Source organism: Taudactylus pleione, unplaced genomic scaffold (assembly GCF_031769625.1).
Source record: "Taudactylus pleione unplaced genomic scaffold, aTauple2 ptg001627l, whole genome shotgun sequence".
Classification (NCBI taxonomy): Eukaryota; Metazoa; Chordata; class Amphibia; order Anura; family Myobatrachidae; genus Taudactylus; species Taudactylus pleione.
Window position 1 is genome coordinate 320,074 of NW_028286024.1, and position 23,180 is coordinate 343,253.

The 23,180-nt window shown below is 48.8% G+C and overlaps 1 protein-coding gene across 3 annotated transcripts; it reads left to right on the forward strand.

Annotated features, from left to right (window-relative positions):
- The first annotated feature begins 719 nt into the window (after nucleotides 1-719).
- FAM177B (family with sequence similarity 177 member B) lies at nucleotides 720-21,276 on the forward strand. Of its 3 annotated transcripts, none has more exons than XM_088464273.1 (6): nucleotides 720-1,002; nucleotides 5,395-5,433; nucleotides 11,782-11,928; nucleotides 17,343-17,409; nucleotides 17,624-17,721; nucleotides 20,576-21,276. In XM_088464273.1, the coding sequence occupies exons 2-6, from the start codon at nucleotides 5,410-5,412 to the stop codon at nucleotides 20,777-20,779; spliced, it is 540 nt and encodes a 179-aa protein (XP_088320399.1). In that variant the 5' UTR covers nucleotides 720-1,002; nucleotides 5,395-5,409; the 3' UTR covers nucleotides 20,780-21,276. The 3 variants fall into 3 exon arrangements, with proteins under 3 accessions (XP_088320399.1, XP_088320400.1, XP_088320398.1); XM_088464274.1 differs by lacking the exon at nucleotides 720-1,002 and adding an exon at nucleotides 1,167-1,209; XM_088464272.1 differs by lacking the exon at nucleotides 720-1,002 and adding an exon at nucleotides 1,177-1,306.
- Nucleotides 21,277-23,180: the final 1,904 nt, after the last annotated feature.

The window sequence follows — 23,180 nt, forward strand, 5'->3', positions numbered from 1 at the left end:
TATGCTGGAATTATGACACACAATACACTATGTATGACACATATAATGGGTTACTGTGATCGCTGGTCCTGTATATGCTGGATGTATGACACACAATACACTATGTATGACACATATAATGGGTTACTGTGATCGCTGGTCCTGTATATGCTGGAATTATGACACACAATACACTATGTATGACACATATAATGGGTTACTGTGATCGCTGGTCCTGTATATGCTGGATGTATGACACACAATACACTATGTATGACACATATTAAAGCTGGATATGTGCTAATTCTACCCTCTTCATGGACTGGCCACATTTGCTCTAAAATCAAGCATTTGGGAACCCCCCTCTAGAAATCCTGTGTTTGCCACTGATGGGGCAGGAACCCACACCGCGCACACTACCCCCATAAATAGTTATACATACCTCGCCGCAATCTCCGGAGACCTGGGCCTGCCAGAGGCGCGGAGCAGCAGAGCAGGGAAAAAGTCTTTTTTTTATAGTTTGAAACTATAATAGGTTTAATTAATTTATTGAGCTGCTGAACGCTACAAGCGCAGGTCTCATTCTATACATTTGTATACATGCAAGTAGCAGCCAGTCAATAATAACAAAGATCTGCATTTGCACCTGATTCCTTCTCTCCTCTCACTAAAGTTCCCCAGGTGCACGGCTGCCCTCTGTCGCTGCCTTCGCCCCTTGATGAGGCCCTAAGTGAGTTATATCGCTAAGCTCTGCACACAGTCCCGGCTAAATGGGTGACTCCTTTGTCCTAGTGCCAGGACTGAGATCGTGTAATAACAGAGCATGTGCAGGAGATCTGCCCCAAAACTAAATAGAGTGCTGGAATCAGACCAGTATCCCAGTCAGCGAGAGAGACGTGGTGTCCGGGCAGACCCAGCAGTCAGCGACATAGAACTGGATACATCCTATATACAGAATAATGCTAATTCCACATCAGCCCTCCACATTATTACAGGCCAGTGACAGAAGACCATAAACAACAGGTATGTTATTTCTCTGCCCTCAGACCTCCTCTCCTGTATGTTGTTCTGTTATGTTATAAATCCCCATGTACCACCAACAGGCCATGTTTTGTGGATTTCCTTAATCTGGCACAGGTGAGTTAATATATTTTGCTGTATTGATTTCACCTGCTTCCACAGACAGAAATCCCTGAAACATGACCTGTTGTGCTGTATTGGAGGGTTGAGGTAGAGAACCGGTGCTCTGAACACGTGGCTCGCTCCAAGCCGGTATATCAGGAAATACTATGTCACGGTGTCAGGCTGGACGTAGCGCTGAACTCAGGTGTTTTACGTGGAAGGTCAAAAAACGTAGATGAAATTGTGCCGCAAGGATGATGCATGAGCTGTAGACACTTAGGGGAAATTTACTAAGATGGGAGTTCTATTTAAAAAGTGATGTTGCCCATAGCAACCAATCAGAGTCTACTTCTCATTTATCTAGCACCGTCTAGAAGATAATACCTGGAATCTGATTGGTTGCTATGGGCAACATCACTTCTTACTAGAACTCCCATCTGAGTAAATTTACCCCTTAGAATTACCCGGTATCTGTGTGTCCCCTGGCGAATGGACACTGACACACACGCACACTTTCTGACCAGCGTCACTTTTGGCGCTGCCTGCAGCATTCAGAAGCGTTAACGCTCTGTGAACTATAGTGAAGGTTTATAGGTACATTATAGTACAGTCCATAATTGCCCGGTCTCCTGGGATCTCTAGGAGACTCCCAAGTTTTGGGGCAGCCCCACAGACCCTCAGAAGATTACGGTGCCCTCCTGTGTACCTCTCTCTTCCTAGTGAAATGGGCAGGACGAGGTGACGTGATTCTCAGGAGATTTGCAGGGATAAGGCTAGCAGGGCCGGCTCTGCCTTTAGACAAGATATGCGGCTGAGTAGAACGCCACACTGGGGAGTGCGCCACATGCGACGCCACAGTGCAAAAATACCAATATCCCCAGCTGGTAAGTTTGCTGGAGCTGGCGGGGAGGGCAGAGGGGTGCTGTGCTAAGAGGGGATAGAGGGCCTGATTCAGAGCCGCTCGTAAGTGGCCGCTCGTTCGCTATGAGCGATGTTCGCACTCCTGCGCATGCGCAAACCAGTAATTGCGGTCGGAAATCTTGCACTCGCAAACCAGCGAGGGGCTGCAAATTTGATTGACAGAATGTACCGTTTGTGGGTGGTAACAGGGGAAGGTGCTTGAAAACGGGGGAGTGGAGATCCGAACGCAATAAGGGCGTTTAATGGGAGTGCATAATTAGTAAAGGCGCGTCATCGACCACGTCACTTGGTTGTCTTTTAGCCTGAACTGCTCGCAGTGATAGCGGTAGGATAAACCTACCACAAGCACTGTGAGCAGTTCAGATGCCTTTCGATGTACCCGATTAATCTAATAAATACCGGAGATGACGTGTGATGCGAACGGCAAAGGGGCGTCTTTACAAAATAGCGAGCGCATTTTTCGTTCGCTCGCTCAGACATAGAGGCGTCAACAAACCTCAATGAGCGAGCGCTCATTTTAAATAGCCGGCCCCGCAAATAGCGTCTGGCTCTGAATCAGGCCCAGAGTCAGATCACTGTCCCCATTGATAATAATTAAGGGGTCTATTTACTAAGCAGTTTTAGGAGACAGAGTGAAAAGTGATAAGGTGCCAGCCCATCCACTCCTAACTGTCATCTCACAGGCTGTGTTTGAAAAATGACAGTTGGGAGCTGATTGGCTGGCACCTTATCACTTTCTTATCACTTTTCACTCTGTCTCCTAACACTGCTTAGTAAATAGAGCCCCAAATCTCCTGCATTAGGCTGTTATTATTATTATCCCCATTCACAGTACGTCTGTACTGGTGCTCCGATAACATCTGCGGTGAGAGCAGTGCTGGAATGTCAGCATTATCCTGTCCCATTCCCTCCCACTCATCCCTCTCCCCTCACTTCCTCTCTGCGTCTGGGAGCATTACAGGGAGGAGCAGGCTGTGCAGGTGCAGGTGAGGCGACACACAGGAATGGAGGGATACACAATCCTCTCACTGTCATTAGTGCAACGAATCAGCTGTTTTATTAATCACCTTGGCTCTGCCACTGCCTAAAGCGTATGACATAATGATGAGGCAGAGCCTCTCAGGCAGAGCACTGCAGGTGCAGCGCCAGCATGGGGCAGACTGAGTGTACAGTAAGTCAGGATAGTTTGTGTAACGCAAAGAGCAGCGATAACTTCTGGAGATGGGCAAAATTGCTGCAGAATGAGCCTCGCAGGGGAACAGGCAGTTTGGCGGTGTCTTTGCTTCTGCTCTGCAGTTTTCGCAGAACCCTGCAGCGTCTTTGTGAATGAGCATTATTGCATAGTTTATAGTTAGGAATGGAGTTGGGGTGATGACCGGTTGCCCCTCCTGCTGCGCTGTGTGGTTGGGTGATGCGCACGACAGCTATTCTCCTGCTACTCTGATATACAGAGCAACGCTGTGTGCTCCCCCCAACACCCCCCACACACACTGCGGGACACTGTGGCACGAAGGGAGGGTACAGCGGGACAGTCCCAGAAAAACGAGACTGGCTGAATGCGGGACAGTTAGGATGTATGCTACAGTGACCACGACTTAGGGCCGGCTCTTGGGGTGTTCGACCAGTGCGATCGAACAGGGGCACCACCCCATAGAGGGCGCACCCCTCCCCAACATCCTGATTTCAGAAGGATAGCACTGTCCCGCTGCTCCAACCATGGGCCAAAGAAGCCCGCGGGTGGTCTGGTCGGGAGGTTGGGTACTCATACCCCCACAGCTGTGCGGCGGTGCCGGATCCCAGAGTCTGAATGGATGCTGCACGAATGCACGCAGCATCCATTCAGTGCAGGGAGAGGGCTCACCCCCAGCCTGACGTTACATGGGAGGCGTGCCATGCGGGCACGCCCCCAAATAACTTCATTTAGGGGGCATGGACTATGGTAATTAGGCCACGCCCCAATTTCTGGATGCATGCGGGGGGGGGGGGGGCGACCATCACCCGGGCGGCGCAGGGTGCTGGGAGAGATCCGCTTGGCCCACAGGCTTCTATAGGGTAACGCCATCAGAAGTCGGTGTTACCCGCCACATCTGAAGGGCATCGCTTTCCGGGGCTGGGTGCAATTATCATGTTGCCTCATCCCGCCCCTGAGTGTTAGGGATTGTGCCGAGTTTCTGCTCCAGCGTTCACTCCTGTTGTTGGGGATCGTGTTCTGGATCTAGATTGCTCTTTGAGGGTCTAGGCTCCAGTCACCCAGCTCTGGCAATCAGGTTGCAGCATCTGCTAGCAGATCCCAGACGGGGTACCGATGACCTGTATTACTCGTTTCTCTGTTCCCTGAGTTCTCAGACACTGGTTCCGGCCCCTTATCCCTGTAGTAAGGGTAAAGTGTTACATTTGGCTCATTTGGTCACTGGGACAGACTGGGAGCCTTCCAGGTGTCACTGACCTCTCTGACGGTACCAGGCATTTGTCGCATGGGTTACACCCATGTGTAGACGCCTGATACAACCACCACTATTCCGCTACGACTCGTCAGCCCAGTCCAGAGGTCCTGACTCGGATCTCAAAACTCCAAACATGACATGGAAGTCCTGCACACAGGCTGGTGAGATTGTTGTCACCTAAGACCAGTTCTTTGTTCCCACTGGGTACCAGAGAAACACCAATATAGGGACTAATGCTTGGGTCAACTTGGTGCCCATATTCGGAGTTGCTGGGTCGGCCTTTTAACTCTAGATATAAACTACAGATGTGTCCTCACAGACTGTTGCTGGCGTCGCGGCAATTAATAGCCCCTCTGGGCGATTCAGCCGCGACAAGCGTCTTTCTCTCTAAAAATGTGCGTCTTATTTACATAAACTAAACTACTGGACAAAACCACATGGCTGGCTGGTACTGATCATTGTGATGTGCGTTTATCTGTGCGTGATTTGAGTCTGCATACAAAGCGCTACAATGTAGCGGGCGCCACTTTTTCTCATGTGCTTCACCTGCGACTTTGTACGTGTTTAAAGCTCATTCCTGTGCGGTTAAAGTAGCAGCCCCGCGTCTCTGGTACACTGCGAGCGGTGTTTTGCTGCATCTGCGCTGCGAATAAAAGGGAAAATGTAAAGGAAAAGACGGTATGGTACACCCCTCGGAGGGTCAGTCATCTCTTGTCGTATGGTGGGGGCACAAATGCGCTCTGCCTATCGGCACTGGCGTGTTTGCAGACATGCACAATAACCCCAGTACAGTAACGCAGCAAGCAGATCCCATTCTGTGTTCCTAGTGTCACTCTCCTGCCCCACCCTCAGGAGGAAGCGCCAGTCACCTTGTTACTCATTACTCGAGTCACTGACATCTTGTATTTCTTGTTTTTCATGTCAAAAGCACCAGCGAGTAGACATGTCCGACGGGGACACAATGTTGGTAAGTCACCTTTATTCGTCTCCCAGATGTATACAATATTTGCATAGCCTGGGGGGGGAGATCATTTAATAATGATGCTGGGGCTGATGCACAATTGGTTATAAATGCTATATATTTATATATAGATATATATATTATATATATGTATATATATATATATATATATATATATAAATATTTTTTTTTAAACTTGCTGCAGATTGCATTTTTTATACAATGCAAAACTGAGTACGCATCTTTTCTTATGTAGATTCTCATTGTTATATATCGCATATGCCTCCTTGTGTAATACCCCGCTATGCAAGGTATTATGTCTGACACTGTACAGCACGCTACAGCACATGTGGGTGCCATTACACAGGCAGCACACAATTTCCAGGAGCCTCTGCAGCTGCTGAAGAGGTCAGCAGCAGGTGACATGGGCAGCGTCAGGTGGTCAGACTTGGGGCAGTTGGTCAGGGCAGAGCTGAGGTAACTGACCAGGAGAGCAGAGGGCTGCTATTAGGAGGCACTGAGGATGGCGTTTTGCTGGCGAGGCACCTGAAGTGGAGGATCTGTGTCTCCCAGTGCCCCTGTCAGAGGGTGGTCACAGTGTGATCTCAGCTGAGAGGAGAAACAAGGGAGGTGCCGCTAATTACCTGGCGACTCAGGTGACCCCCTGGGAGCACTGTGCAGGGATGTGCTGACTCCTATCCCAGCATAGACTGCAGAAAAGGGAGTTGGATAAAATGGAATGGGTATGTAATGCCGGCTGTCATGATACCAACAGCAGCATCCCGATGGTATCCCACAGGGGTTGGGTAAGTATACTTACCCTCCCCCCTTCTCCCCCTAACCCTCCCTTCTTGTAACCTAACTCTGCTTACCCCGCACCCTAACCCTCCCTTCGTTTAGTACATAAACCTAAGTTTCCCCCCTTCGTGCCTAACCCTAACCCTCCCCCCTGGGGGTGCCTAACCCTAAGCTCTGACCCCAAAACCTAACGCTAACCCCGCTAACTTGCCTAAACCTAACCCCCACCCCCAGTGGCTAACACTAAGGGCACCCCAGTTTACCTTCGTTCGGAAATGCGGCCTCCTGGATTCCGGCACCGGGTTTAAGATAGGCGTCAGTATTTTTACGCCTATCTTAAGTCCCTTGTCGGGATTCCAGCGTCGGGATTGGAGGCCGCCAGTCTCATAACTACATCCCGATAAAACCTCCTCCTATATGTACATGCGTTATCAGTATTGTCCATAGCCAGGAATCCCCAGCACTGCGCAGACTGGTCCCCTCACAGTGAGTGAGTAATGTAAAGGAGCCCAGGGAAGCAGCTAGGTAAACACTCCTCATCTCCATACATATATATACATACGTACACACAGTGTAACAGCACTATCTACAGTGGGGACATCTAGCACTGCATAGTTGCAGAGAACTTAAAGGACAGGAGTTACAGAGAGTAACTGTATGAGCACTGTGTTACAGAGTTACAGAGAGTAACTGTATGAGCGCTGTGTTACAGAGTTACAGAGAGTAACTGTATGAGCGCTGTGTTACAGAGAGTAACTGTATGAGCGCTGTGTTACAGAGAGTAACTGTATGAGCGCTGTGTTACAGAGTTACAGAGAGTAACTGTATGAGCGCTGTGTTACAGAGTTACAGAGAGTAACTGTATGAGCGCTGTGTTACAGAGAGTAACTGTATGAGCGCTGTGTTACAGAGAGTAACTGTATGAGCGCTGTGTTACAGAGAGTAACTGTATGAGCGCTGTGTTACAGAGTTACAGAGAGTAACTGTATGAGCGCTGTGTTACAGAGTTAGAGAGAGTAACTGTATGAGCGCTGTGTTACAGAGTTACAGAGAGTAACTGTATGAGCGCTGTGTTACAGAGTTACAGAGAGTAACTGTATGAGCGCTGTGTTACAGAGTTACAGAGAGTAACTGTATGAGCGCTGTGTTACAGAGTTACAGAGAGTAATTGTATGAGCGCTGTGTTACAGAGTTACAGAGAGTAACTGTATGAGCGCTGTGTTACAGAGTTACAGAGAGTAACTGTATGAGCGCTGTGTTACAGAGTTACAGAAAGTAACTGTATGAGCGCTGTGTTACAGAGAGTAACTGTATGAGCGCTGTGTTACAGAGTTACAGAGAGTAACTGTATGAGCGCTGTGTTACAGAGTTACAGAGAGTAACTGTATGAGCGCTGTGTTACAGAGTTACAGAGAGTAACTGTATGAGCGCTGTGTTACAGAGTTACAGAGAGTAACTGTATGAGCGCTGTGTTACAGAGAGTAACTGTATGAGCGCTGTGTTACAGAGTTACAGAGAGTAACTGTATGAGCGCTGTATTACAGAGTTACAGAGAGTAACTGTATGAGCGCTGTGTTACAGAGAGTAACTGTATGAGCGCTGTGTTACAGAGTTACAGAGAGTAACTGTATGAGCGCTGTGTTACAGAGTTACAGAGAGTAACTGTATGAGCGCTGTGTTACAGAGTTACAGAGAGTAACTGTATGAGCGCTGTGTTACAGAGAGTAACTGTATGAGCGCTGTGTTACAGAGAGTAACTGTATGAGCGCTGAGTTACAGAGAGTAACTGTATGAGCGCTGTGTTACAGAGTTACAGAGAGTAACTGTATGAGCGCTGTGTTGCAGAGTTACAGAGAGTAACTGTATGAGCGCTGTGTTAGAGTTACAGAGAGTAACTGTATGAGCGCTGTGTTGCAGAGTTACAGAGAGTAACTGTATGAGCGCTGTGTTACAGAGTTACAGAGAGTAACTGTATGAGCGCTGTGTTGCAGAGTTACAGAGAGTAACTGTATGAGCGCTGTGTTACAGAGTTACAGAGAGTAACTGTATGAGCGCTGTGTTACAGAGTTACAGAGAGTAACTGTATGAGCGCTGTGTTACTGAGAGTAACTGTATGAGCGCTGTGTTACAGAGTTACAGAGAGTAACTGTATGAGCGCTGTGTTGCAGAGTTACAGAGAGTAACTGTATGAGCGCTGTGTTACAGCGTTACAGAGAGTAACTGTATGAGCGCTGTGTTACAGAGAGTAACTGTATGAGCGCTGTGTTACAGAGTTACAGAGAGTAACTGTATGAGCGCTGTGTTACAGAGTTACAGAGAGTAACTGTATGAGCACTGTGTTACAGAGAGTAACTGTATGAGCACTGTGTATTGTCACCTAGCATCGAGTCACAGTTGCCTTATTGCGGCAGAGATAAGGAGCTTTGAATCGTATGTGCACCAAGGAAAGCATATTGGCCAACAAGTGTAAACTCTACAAGGGGAACTAATCTGGTCCAGACTAAGGGCCTCATGCAGACTCGCTCGCAAGCGCTGTGCGCTCGTAAGTGGGTCGATGGTGGGGGACTGCGCACATGCGTTGTACGTGTGCGAGCACCGGTGGAGTGAGAAATTGACTTGCTCCGGAGCTCGCTACAAACGGGGCGGCTGTCGATGTCGATCGACAGCTCGCCCCATTTTGTCCGTGGGTCGGGGGGGGGGGGGCGGCTTGAAATACGGAGGCGTTCCTGAAGGAACACCTGCCATTTGAGGGCGGCCCTACTGACATCACTCGTGATGTCAGAAGTGAGCTTCCTGCTCTATTAGAGCAGGAAGCTCGCTGGGGCTTGCGGCAGACGAGACCCTACCACAAGGGTCTCGTCGCAAGCCGGATGGTTACGACCATCACCTGGCCACTCGCAAAAGCTCTGGGTGGTCACCCACAGCTTAGCGAGCGGCCAGGAGGCTGGTTTATAAAAAAGAAGCGGCTGCCCTGATTCAGAGCGAGCGCTTGCTTTTTGTGAGCGGCTCGGAATCAGGGCCTAAGGTTCTTAAGAATAATAGTAGTGTAGTGGACTGAGGACCTCATTCAGAGTTTCTCGCTAGCGCTGTGCGCTCGCAAGTAGCCCGATGGTTTGCATGCACACGCTTCGTTCTACGCGTGCGCAAACTACTCTGTGCGATCGCAGGCCGCTCACTCAACAAAGACAGCCCAGAGTAATGAGTGACAGGATAGGCCGTTTGTGGGTGGTAACAGGGGCAGGACACTAAAAACACAGGTGTGTCTAAGTGTTTCAACGCCATTTTAGAGGTGTGCATAATTAACATGCAGCATCATAGTACACGTCACATGGCTATTTTTTACACTGAAGTCCTCGCAGTGCTTGCGTTAGGGTAAGGCAACTACAAGCGGTGCGATCGCTTCCGATTGTCCTCGATGTGCCAATGTTTTAATACACTTCCTGGAGATGATGTGTGCTGGTGGGTGGCTCTGCCTGTGCGATGGGGCGTACGCTGGCCGCTCACTAAGACATGGTGGGCATGCTTATGCCTTGGTGAGTGATCGCTTCCCGTGGCGTCACTTTGACAAATTTGCATATGCTGGGGGCGAGCGTTCGCATCTAGCGAGAGACTCTGAATGAGGTCCTGAGTTATGTATATTTATTGTTACACACAGGAATAGATAGTTGCAAACTGAATTCTACTGAAAAAAGTGTAATAACAAAGGTAATTGAAATGTTACAATGTCTTTATGTAATATGTAGCAGGATTGGAAAAGGCATATTGCTCTGATTCTTGTATAACATTTATGAAACTGTAATACCCCTTTTATACCAAAATCTCGGGTCCGACCCTGGAATTTGAACACTGGTCAATCCCGGGTCGAACTCGGCTTCAGACCACGTTTACACTGCAACTCGACCCGGGTTATTCCCGGGTTTGCCCCGTTTACACTGAACCCGGGTAATCCCTGCTATTCTCTATAGAAGTCATTAAAAATGGTCTGTTTTAAGGTCTGACAAAGAACGTCACAAAGGCAACAAAAGAGAGGAGTGGGGACTGATTACAGCAATGCTACAGGCTGCTGTTCTGGCTGTGGCAGGCTGTGTGCCTGCCTGCTTTGTGGGTGCTGGTCAGGCTGCTGTGGTGCAGGAGGTTAGGCAGGCAAGCGATGGCTTCATGTGCATCTCTCTGCAGGGCACTGACAATTTACATCATCCGCCAGTGCCCCAGAAGCTCCAATCAGCATCTTTCAGAGCTAGCCGGGTCAAATAATCAGGGTAGCACCCGTTCACACTGCCTCATGACCCGGGAACAACCCGTTTTCAACCCTGCTCTCAACCCGAGTAAGATTGCCCGGTAAATCGACCCAGGTTATTTTTTTGGGAGCCGTTCACACAGAGCCTCAACCCGGATCGACCTGGCAATAACCCGGGTTATTTGTTTGGTGTAAAAGGTGTATTACTGTGCATAATTTACATAATTTTAAGTGTTTTACCCTTGTATAAGTGGTTCCTGGTTCTCAAAGAGTTCAAAGAGAACATACGTTTATTTATTGTGTCACTTTACTGTGGTGGGATTGGAGACCACCTGCCTCTCTGCTGTGACGTGGAAAAGGAGCAGCGAAGTAAACGGTGAGAAATACCCCAGCATGGTATTACACTGGCGCTTAGAGAGGGGCGTGCCTGCGTTGGGCGCCTTCACACAGAAGTCTCATGCTGACTGCAAAATAGACGCACATGCCCCAAAATCTGACAACATCACGTGCTATGGGGGGAAAAGTCTGTCCTCATCCTCCACCCCTCACCTAGCTCCACTTCTGAGGAGATAGATATGTTATGTGAAGTAACTTGTATTTAAGATGTTAACAGTGTTTGAAATGGTCAATTATATTTAAAAAATATCTGTTATAGAGGAAATATTTGCCCAATAAATGAGTTTATTTGTGGTTTTGTTTTATTTTGGTGACCCCAGAAATACCTGTTGGTAGGCCCAGAAGCCTTTTTTTCAGCTTTTGTATATATATATATATATATATATATATATATATATATATATATATATATATATATATATATATATATATATATATAATATATGTATATTTTTTTTTAATGCAGCTTTAGTGGGGTTACGCAGCCCGCAGTGATTGCACAGATTGTGTCTGCAAACTACAACTCTCATCATCCCATGCAAACATGCATCTAGCAGCATTAGTAATCACTATCTGCCTCCCGCCTGTGACATCACCAATTTGCCTGTAGTTTGGGTGTATTAGGTGAATCATGAGCAGAGCTAGCGCCTGCAGAGAATGTAACACATAATGGAGTCTGCAGCGGGGGGAGGGATTCGGCTAGTCTGCCTAAAGGCTGCGTAGCCAGATCTGTACTAAACTAGATGTCTCTGGAACCGTCTTGTGTTTGCACTTAATCTATTTAATACATTTGTTTGAAAAAGGAATTATCCGTTAAATGATGTAACCTTTGATCCCACATCAAAGTCAGACCGTGTTGAAATGGACTGATGCTTCCTTTATATACCATGGTTCTTTATCAATATACATTGTTATCCCGACAGGAAGAGATGGAACTGGGAGACGCAGAGCCGAATAAGCCTCCCCGAAGGATAATCCACTTTGCCAGTGGAGAAACGATGGAGGAGATGAGCAGCGAGGAGGAAGAGGAAGAGGAGGAACAGAAGATTGATTTCCGTAATGTAGACACGGTAACAACTCTCAGTTACAGATCTGTGTACAGGGATATACTGTAAGAAGGAGCAAGTTTAAAGAACATACGTGTCCGTAATTTCCAGGTGTATCTCCAGGTACCAAAGTGTCAGTAACAACCCTTCTACCCTTAAGTTAGAGAACCGCATAATGATATCCTGCACCTTTCTCACCATCATCAGTCCATTCCTCTGCCGGTGGGAGCCAAAGGAGACGTTTGGAATTCAAAAACTGTGACACCCCCTTGTGCCTCGTGCACTAGTTGGATGGCGGCACAGCCAGCAGAAATCGGTGGCACAACTATAACCTTTCCTAAACTTACCAGATGTTACAGTTTCTCAGGGACTGTCCCCAGGAAGCTTTTGACCATATAGGTGTCCCCAGAGGCCAGGTTTCCTATGTGAAGTCTTTGTGCAATATATGGCTGGCAGTTGTATAATTGCTGTGTAACATGACTGGCAGTGTATGGTATCTGTTTGGAGTAAAATGCAGCTGGGTGTCACAACGGGAAGCAGTCGGGAAACCGATGGATGGAATCCCGACCGTCGGCTTCCCGACCGTCTAAACCCGGCAAGGGTTAAATGACAGGCGTGTCGCAATCCTGACGCCTGTCATTTTCCCTACGCCGGGAGCCCGACACCCGGCTTACCAATCAAAGCTAAGCCGGGCGCGGACAGCCGCGTTTTTTAGGTTTAAAGTTCCCGGGGGGGACTTAGCGTTAGGCACCCCCGGGGGGAGGTTAGGGTTAGGCACTTCCCAGGGGGACTTAGGTTTAGGCGGCACGGAACGGGGGTTAGGTTTAGGCATTTAGAGGGGGGATTAGGGTTAGGCACTTGGGGGGGAGGTTAGTGTTAGGCACCCCTAAGGGAGGGTTAGGGGGGAGAATAGGTTAGTGAATACTTACCTTTCGACGATCGGGATTTTCACTGCTGCCGGGATGCTGCTGTCGGGATTTGAACCGCCGGCCATGCGGCGGTAAATTATTCTGAATCCATCACTACATGGAGATGAAGGGATAAGGAAAGTGCGGGGAAATACATAAAGTTGAGCAGAGTACTTTAAGAGTATTGAAAATGAATTGCTCTGTATTTATGAAATGCTGCGTGTGCGTCTTCACACCAACGCAGATATGTATTCTTATAAAATACAGGACTCATACAACAAGTAATGTAATCCTTTATTACACAGTCAACTGCAGCTCTGGATTCATGACAGAATGCAGTTCAGTGCTACTATTTAGTCTATCGAAAGACAGGTTCCGTCAGCCAATCAGCAGGCGGCACTACAGAAGCTTCATTGGCTATTTGACACATGTGCAGTGCAGTTTAGGAAAAGCGACATCTGGTGGACAGAAAGTTGTATTACACTCCCCGGCCTTTCCAGCTCCTCAGTACATTACGTTGCAATTTACTACAGCATGAACGCCAAGCAGCGTCACGGGCAGGGTGCGAATAGCATGGCGCGCTACATGGTGTATGGAGCTAAGATGTAGCAGGAGACATCTGTATGGTTGATAAGAATTTATTTATTTAGTTACGTGGATAAGGTTTTTGAGTTTTACCATGGAGACCAAAAACTTTTCATTATATCCAGGGCCCCAAGTTTTTTTTTTTTTTTTTTTTTTTATGGCTTTCTAGTCAAATGATACTAATACATAATGTTTGTTAAAATATAATTCTAGGATGTAATAATATAAGAGTTGGTGGGTTAGGTTCAATCCATTGTGAGAGGATGGTCTTTTTTTCAGCTGCTGTCAACTTGGGCCCTCATTCAGAGCCGTACGCTCTGAGCAGAGCGCACGCTCTGAATGAGGGCCGCCCTCCATAATTATGGAGCGTCCTCCTGGACGCTCGTATAGCTGTGGGTCACCACCCACAGCCTATACGAGCGTGCAGTTTGATGGCCGCGATGGTCTTGACCATCGCGACCATCGAAACTGCGAGCCGGAGCCTGCGGTTGAGGTTTTCAACCGCAAGCCCCGGAGTGATTTTGGCTCTATCAGAGCCAAAATCACTCCCACTGACATCACTAGTGATGTCAGTGGGCCGGCTTCTGACGGTAGGCGTTCCCTTAGGAACGCCCCCGTCAGGGAGGCACGCCCCCGGCACGCCCACCCCTTTGATCAGACACAACAAGCGAAGGAAAGTCCTTCGCTCGTCGCGTCTGGTGCATGCGCACGACGGAGCTCCCGCCGTCGTGCGCATGCGCAGAGCACAACATCGACCCACTTGCGAGCGGACAGCCGCTTGCGAGTGGGTCTGAATCAGGCCCTTGGTCAGAAGTAGTTTATTTCCTTTTGTCAAGCCCTGTGATTGTGTGTTTGTGGTTATATTCCAGAAAACCCAATCTTTAGAGATCACAAAAGCAATTTTTAGAACCTCTTTAATATAGCTATCAAATTCACCCCAGAAAACCTGTACACGGACAATCCCACAGGCAATGCACAATATCGGTGTCAGGTGCTGAACATTTATAACAGTTGGCGTTAGGTGCATCACCAATAATGTATTTCAATTTGGGGGTGTAATATGCTCTGTGTAAGATTTTGAGATTAATTTCATTATAAATCCCTGATCTCAATTGTTTATTTCATTTTAAGACATGAACAGGGGTGTATCTAGGGATTCGAGCGTCCCTGGCAAGGTAATGGACTGGCGCCCCGCTTCCCCCATAATTTCAGGAAGTGCCCCCCAGTAGTAGTCTTCCCTATGCAGTGCCCCCAGTAGTAGTCCCCCTATACAGTGCCCCCAGTAGTAGTCCCCCTATACAGTGTCCCCAGTAGTAGTCCACCTATACAGTGCTCCCAGTAGTCGTCCCCCTATACAGTGCCCCCAGTAGTAATCCCCCCTATGAATTGCCCCAGTAGTAGTCCTCCTATATAGTGCCCCCAGTAGTAATCCCCCTTATGCATTGCCCGCAGTAGTAGTCCCCCCTATACAGTGCCCCCAGTAGCGGCCCCACAATACAGTGCCCCCAGTAGCGTCCATCCCCCCCATAATGTGCCCCCAGTAGCGGTCCCCACACTACAGTGCCCCCAGCAGTATCCATCCCTCCCCATAACGTGCCCCCAGTAGCGGCCACCCCCTATACAGTGCCCCCTAGTAGCCACTGTGCTGTGCCAGAATAAAAATAAAAAGAAACTTACCTGATCCCCGCTCCTGCCGACGACCGCCGCTGTCAATTCCTTCGGGCCCGTTCTCGCTCTGCACTATGGGATGGGAGAGATATTTTGATGTCTCTCCCATCACTCGCTGCGGGAGAAGCCGGAAGGCGGAGTTCATGATTGAGCTCCAGCCGGCTCCCTCCGTGGACGCAGCAGCCAATGAGAGTCTGTCTGACTCTCATTGGCTGGCTGCTATAACAGACAGCCGCTGCTGGCGGCTGTGTGTTTGTAAACTGCATAGGGCAGACCGCTCTCACTGCGGTCTGCCCTACACTTAGGGCCCGGGAGACTAGCGGGGTAGTCCACCCATTGGCTGCTGGTAGAACTGCAGGATGGCGCCCCCTTTTTGGCTGGCGCCTCTGGCGAGTGCCATCTTGGCCAATGGGTAGATACGCTTCTGGACATGAAAGAGCAATAGCCTCTATGGAGATTTGCGGGAAGACCTCCTTCCATTTTGCAAGTCCTGCAGTACTTGACTCTAAATTAATAAGAGGTCGGGAACAGGAATATATAAAAGCATACTTGCCGACATCTCGGCAGGGGAATCCGGGAGGGAGCTGGCAGGTCCGTCCAGCAGGGAGGATGGGGGCGGGTCAAAGAGGCGGAGCGGGGGCGTGCCGACGCGATCGCGTCATAGTGGCCCCGCCCCCCGCTTTGTAATGCCAATATTACTGGCATTATAAGGCAGGGGGCGGGGCTACGATGACGCGATTCGCGCTGAATTGCGTCATCACACCCCCGCACCGCCCACTTTTGCGGCTGGCGCGGGGGTTAGCGGGGAACCGGCATCTATTCCGGGGGACTTACCTAGTCTTGCGGGGTGTCGGGAGCGGCACCCGATTTTCGGGAGGCTCCCGACAGTCCCGGGAGAGTAGGCAAGTATGTATAAAAGAAGTAGAAAAAGACCCCTCCCGTTTGTGACGTAGCGCACCATCCAGACACCAGTTTAAATCAGCTGCCAAAAATCCACGCAACACGGTCTGAATATAACTCATTGCCTGCAAATAAGGAAATAAAGGAATAATAATGGAGGGAATTTCTCCTGTAGCTGAGAGCGAGTGAGAGGTTGGAGTGTTTGGTCATGTAAAAATTGATAAATATATCGAATGCCACTGGTATGCCAGCGTTGGAATTGGGCTGAATTGCCAGGTGAAAAAGATGGGTTAATAATGGCAAAAATAGTGAGGACAGTTTGGATAAGTGGGATTGTGATCTAATAACTCGCCATGCTATGCACGTCCTATTTATTAACATGTTTTCTTTAGCTGCGGGAGGTAAACTAAGAGGATGGGTGTGTAATAGGGACACTAAATTATGGTGAGGAGTAAATGCCTGCTCCATAGAGTATGTGGTATAAATGTTATGACCTCCAATCCAGTCCATTGCTATTCGATAATTAGCGGCCAAGGCATATTGTCTGAGACATGGTAGCTTTACCCCTCCTAAATGGGTCTGTTGTTGCAACTTAAACAGTGAAATACTGGGGCGTTTTCCTGCCCATATGAATTTTTGTAGAGCCTGATTAAAAAGTCTAAGGACCTCATTCAGAGTCGGTCGAAGCGGCCGCACGGTCGTACGCCACCGATGTTCGCTATACTGCGCATGCGTAAAGTTCGCAATGCGCGTGCGCAAACTAGCCGCTACGATCAGAAATTTCTCTCTCCTTGAACACAGCCAGGTCGGTAGTTTGAGTGACAGATGGAGGCGTTTGTGGGTGGTAACAGGGGAAGGTGCTTGATAACGGGGGAGTGGAGATCCGAACGCAGGCGTACCTAATTATGCGAACGGCGTTTTATGGGAGTGCATATGGTTTATGGGAGTGCATAATTAACAAAGTAGCGTCATGGCAAATGTGACATGTGAGGTTTTTACACTGACATGATCGTAGAGCTTAAGAGAGGGTATGGTCAACCAGTTCCGATGGTTCCCGATGGTCTCGATTTATTCCTTATATGCCCGGAGATGACGGTCAATGCGTACGAGAAGGGGGCGTATTTTTTTTAATTCCGGCCGCTTCCTCCCCGTAGTCGGCCAGCTACCGATCCGAACTTAGGGACGCAACTTGCGAGGGAATCATTTGAATATATGGCCCCTTTGCCCGTACGACCGTGCGGCCGCTTCGACCGACTCTGAATGAGGTCCTAAGGTCTCTCTTATCTGGGATAACTGGTAACATTTGGAGAATGTAAAGAAATCTGGGGAAATTCCTATTGTAGACAGTGATGCTTCCCTTCTGCTGTTTATTGATAGACCCAGATGAGCTGGAGGACTTATGTGCAGTTTTGGATCCTCCGATTTGCCACCACAGCGTTTTTCAGTAAGTGAAGAGGACAAAGAAAATCTGGGATATTTTGTCAATTTTTAGCTAATAATAATAATTTAGTAAAAAATAATCTGATGCCTGGGTCTAATGAGGGGTAATTCTAGTTGATAATCGTTCCAGCATTGCTTGTACCTAAGAGTATTAAAGAGACGGTCTCTGTATCGGGGAGAACGTAGTAACAACCTGTCTCGTTTCCTCTCTTTTCCAGCTTGTGAGTTTCTCGGAGGGCAGCTGGCGAAGCTGTTTGGTCTGAACGTCCCCAAATATCAGTACGCCATCGATGAATACAACAGGGCACAAGAAGAGGTAAAATGCTAATTACTTCTGCAACCGTCTGTTTTATGGGGAGCTAAAGCTGATCGCACACACCAGTGGCGTAACAATAAATTTAGCTCCCCCCTGCCAAAAAATGTCTGGCGCCCCCCCCCCCCAAAAAAAAAGAAAAAGAAAAAGAATGTATAAAGATGACATATTTATTATGGTTAAGATCTAAGTACATTGAAATACTTTGCAAGAGCCCCATACATTATGATGCTTCTGGTGGAAGTAGTAGGGCAGGGAAAGGGTGAGGATGAGATTAGTAGTAGTGTAGAGAAGAGGGCAGGATGGGAGTAGCAGTGGGAGGTAGGGGGCAGGATGGGAGTAGCAGTGGGAGGCAGGGGACAGGATGGGAGTAGCAGTGGGAGGCAGCATGGGAGTAGCAGTGGGAGGCAGGGGGCAGGATGGGAGTAGCAGTGGGAGGCAGGGGGCAGGATGGGAGTAGCAGTGGGAGGCAGGGGGCAGGATGGGAGTAGCAGTGGGAGGCAGGGGGTAGGATGGGAGTAGCAGTGGGAGGCAGGGGACAGAATAGGAGTAGCAGTGGAGGGCAGGATGGGAGTAGCAATGGAAGACAGGGGGCAGAATGGTTGTGTTGGTGGGAAGCAGAGGAAAGCATTGGAGTGGAAGGACTCGATGGGAAGGTCACAGTATGCTAACCTCATCTCTGCTGCTCCCAGGTCCCAACCGCTAGCTCTCCATCCATGAACAGCGCTGTCTCTCCATCCATGAACAGCGCTGACTGCAGCAGCAGCCTCACACAGAACAGACAGTGTGCCCGGAAAGCTGCACCTGTCGTTTCCTGCTCCTCCTATCCACACCGCAGCACGCCAGCTCCTACCCCTCTCCTGAGTCTCCTCCCCCTCTGTTCCTTGCTTGCGTGGTTCAGCGGACCTCCAGGGAGCAGCTCCAGATACATCGCGACTCGTTACATAGGTGGTAGGCAGGCAATGGAGGCTGAGGGAGGGGGACACTGCTTAGGACAGCTTATGGGTTGTGTTCCACAGGCGAACGTAAATCCCCGGAGCGCACTGGCTGACATATGAATCATATGGTGTAGCAATGGGCCCTGCGCCTCCCACCCTTAATCGCCCCCAAGCCACCGCAGGGTCTGCGTGGGCTGTTACGCCACTGGCACACACAGTGCGATGTGATGGCAGATCCTAACCCTATTGACATCGATAAGATCATAAGATCACAATTGGTCATGAGATCACAGCGATCAGCCTGTGGGCCTCACTCAGAACTGCACCCAATGCTGATGTTCATTTGCAGGGCTGCCAACAGAAATTGTGGGGCCCGGGACTGATAACATAGGCAGCCACCACCCGTGTTTCTGCAACTCCAGCCACGCAGTGTCTCTCCAGTTCCAGCCAGCTACCTTCTGTGTCTCCCCAGCCAACACCCCTTCTGTGTCCCCAGCCAGCCCCCTTCTGTGTCCCCAGCCACACAGTGTCTCTCCAGTTCCAGCTAGCTACCTTCTGTGTCTCCCCAGCCAACACCCCTTCTGTGTCCCCAGCCAGCTCCCTTCTGTGTCTCCCCAGCCAACACCCCTTCTGTGTCCCCAGCCATGCAGTGTCTCTCCAGTTCTAGCCAGCTACCTTCTGTGTCTCCCCAGCCAACACCCCTTCTGTGTCCCCAGCCAGCCCCCTACTGTGTCTCCCCAGCCAACACCCCTTCTGTGTCTCCCCAGCCAACACCCCTTCTGTGTCCCCAGCCATGCAGTGTCTCTCCAGTTCCAGCCAGCTACCTTCTGTGTCTACCCAGCCAACACCCCTTCTGTGTCCCCAGCCAGCCATGCAGTGTCTCTCCAGTTCCAGCCAGCCCCCCCTTTGGGTCCCCAGCAAACTATCCCCCCTTCTTTGTCCCCAGCCAGCCCCCCTTCTGTGTCCCCAGCTACAGGTGAGAATGATTATAAACAGAAAATGTAAAATTGACAGGCCAGAGCAGCCCCCCCTGCCCTGCGGTGCCCTGTGCGGTGGCACATATCGTACCACCCTAGTTACGGCCCTGCTGCTGCTGCGTTTGCCCTGAGTGTGGACCCAGATTTCACCCACAGTAACAGGCCGCCACTGGTCGCCAAATCAAATTAAGAGCCTGTTGATTGACTATCATGTCACATGGCTCGACAGGGACATGTGTGACCACCTTTATGTACTTTCATTTCTGTACACCTTTACCTGGGATGACATTTAAGTAACAGATATAAAGAACAGTTCTATTGTACTGAGGATAAACTAATGTAATATCACTTCCTGAATAGGCATTCCTGTGCCGCTGCAAGCAGTGGGGCTTATTGTGATAACCAAAAAGGAAACACACAACTATGAAATTGTATCAAAAGGGATATATGTTCTGACAGGTGACCATTCTACAACTCCCTATTGTCCAGCATGTTTTATAACCCCATGTTCATATGTAACATATAGGGGTCTAGTTACTAAGCAGTGTTAGGAGACAGAGTGAAAAGTGATAAGAAAGTGATAAGGTGCCAGCCAATCAGCTCCCAACTGTCATTTTTCAAACACAGCCTGTGAGATGACAGCTGGGAGCTGATTGGCTGGTACATTATCCCTTTCTTATCACTTTTCACTCTGTCTCCTAATACTGCTTAGTAAATAGACCCCATAGTGCCTCAATGTCCCCCAGTGGGAGCTTGACCATGCACATGTTGTGGAACCCTTCTATTCTTGGACTTTTAGTTCTTCAACAATTAGCCACGCTCCACCGACTGCACCTCTGGCTTACAGACTGTAACTGTGAATGCATGCTGGGAGTTGTAGTTCTCCAACAATTGGAAAGCCACAAGATTGATAAACCTGCTCTAAACAGACTTTTCTTACAGGACAGTGATGATGAGGATGAGGATGGTGGTGAAAATGTCACAGAAACGGGAGAGGTAGATGTCCTGAATGAGAAGCATTTATTGCAGATGCAGAACATCGAATACGGGACCATTAATGTCCAGGACGCACCTCCAGGGTCTGGAGACCAGTATCAGGAGGACTCTGAGACCCGACCACCAGACACTGTACAGAGTGAGAAATAATAGAGACTGATTACTAAACGCACTTTTATTCACAACCTCATGACTGTACCACGGCACTGGGGGGATTCCTGTGCTGAGCCTGTGCAGAGGGAAGCGGCTACAATGATGGGGATTTAATTCCCCCAAACTGGATTTGGTCCCATAATGCACCCGGTGATCGAAGCTGAGTAGGATTCCCAGCTGTGGGTGACATCATAAATACTCTACAATCTATATAAAGCAAAATACAACTACAAACAAGTCAGAAAGGAACCCCAGACGCATGGGTACGTCTTCGTCACCTCCTAACTGCCGAGGCGCCATGTTGCATTCCAGCTGCAGAGCCGTTAGCAGCGCAGGAATGTAACGCAGAGTTTGCAGGACACGTTGTTTTAAGTTATTGTTATGTGACAAGTTGCAGATACGTAGAACTTTCACTAATCAAACTGTGGATATTGGGTCTGATTCACTAAGGATCGCTATTCTGCATATACGCACGCAACGCAGTTGCTATAATCAGCGGGGATATGTAAATGTTTGCATTTGTGTATCGTCTCTAATATGTTGTGTATTGTGCAGAAGCTAAATAAGACTTTCCTTATAATAACATGCTCTGATCTCATCATATAATACCACACGCTGCACCCCCGGGGTCCCCAGTCATGGCTGGCTTTAGGCTCATGGGGAAAGTCTTCATTTAGCTGAGCTGTGTCCTCCCCTTTGTGTCTGTAGATACTCGATGCCTGATTCGCACGTAATTCCAAATGCCGCCTTCTCTTGCGGTTTTTGGCATTGCGGCCGGCATATGCAACTGCAGCATTTAGAAGCAGTAAAGTCATTCGCATCTCTCTCGCTCCTTCCTGCTGTGTCATCCTGTTAATTAAAGCTACTAACAATGAAAGTGGACGTGTTGCCCCATAGCAACCAATCAGGTTCTGTTTATAATTTTCTAGAATGCAATAGAGACATTATAGCTACAATTGGATTGGTTGCTACGGGCAACACCTCCACTTTTCATCGTTAGACGCTAGTGTTAATCTATCCCTTGGTAATCATGGTGATGACCTGTATTGATTTAACTGATCACTGAGATTAAGAGTAATATGCGGCTTGCTAGGTTAGAGTGCGCCCAAAGTGGCCCCTGAAGTGTATCAAATTACCTATCACTAAAGGCCTGATTCTGAGATGTACGGTGTTGCAATCGCAGCTGCAATTTGGTATTGCTGCGGAGGTGAGGTTGTTTGTAAAATAGCCTCCTCCTCTAACAGTACTGAGACGCCCCCCGGAGCCATCGCAAACAGCACCACAACGCTGTACACATTCGCAACCCATACTCAGGTCCTCCAGTAATCGCCCATGTGAGTAACCCAATGGTCACGTATCATTGGACTAAGATACTGGAGCCATCTTATATATGTAGGGAATCAAAGACACCTGCTACGGCAACGCCCCCAATACGGCAACGCCCCGCATGCGTTTTGCTGATCTCTCCCTCATTTCCTCCCCCCCCAAACGGAGCCTTCCTGTGAATCACACCGCGATCCTTGAAGGTATCCGCGCGGGATTTGCAGAGGGGGTTTGGCACATGCACATTTCGATGCTTGCACAGTTCACCCATAATCACTCAACGAAAATCGTAACAGCGCGCATCTGTGAATGAGGCCCTAAATTAGATAAAGCCATATTGAGACAATAATTCTACATCAGTTGAGCTGCCTTTATCAGGAACCTCTTTTAACAGTATAGCAGTGGGGTAAGTACATCCCCGGAAACCTGGATTGCCTTTATGGCATCATAGATTGAAAGCTGCCCAATACTCACCCTTATTAGGCCGATGGATAATAAGTGTAGTAGACCTAGTGCCTACTGCTCTGTGCAAACAAACATTGCAGGGTAGTGGACCGTGCCTAATCTCCATGGGGGCTGCACAGCTTCCTCATGGAAACCTTTAACAATGTGAGCCACAGGGCTTTTGCCCAGTAATGAGACAATGGAGCCTGGCAACTTGGGCCTACTGTAGGGAAAGCCTAATTCCCAAGTACGGGGCCGATATCAGATACAAGTTGACATATCTGTGGAGCAATACAGAGGGGCCTATTCATTAAACCTAAAAATTTGATGGAGATAATTATCTTTAGAACTCGCATGGAGTTCTAGCTAATTATAGGTGGAATTCATCATTCCACCTCTCCATAAGTATCTATTCCGAAAAGCTGTCATTTTAGCGATGACAGCTTTTCGGGAAATAGATACTTTTCCTGCCTACACTACCTTATCGCATCTGGAAACAGTGCTGCGCATGCGCTGTTACATCTGTAACACCAGCGCATGTGCAGCACTGCCTACAGATGCGGTAAGTTTCGTACCCCCCCCGACCCACCCCACCCCCTCCCCCCTCTGCTCGCCTCCCCCCCCCCCCCCC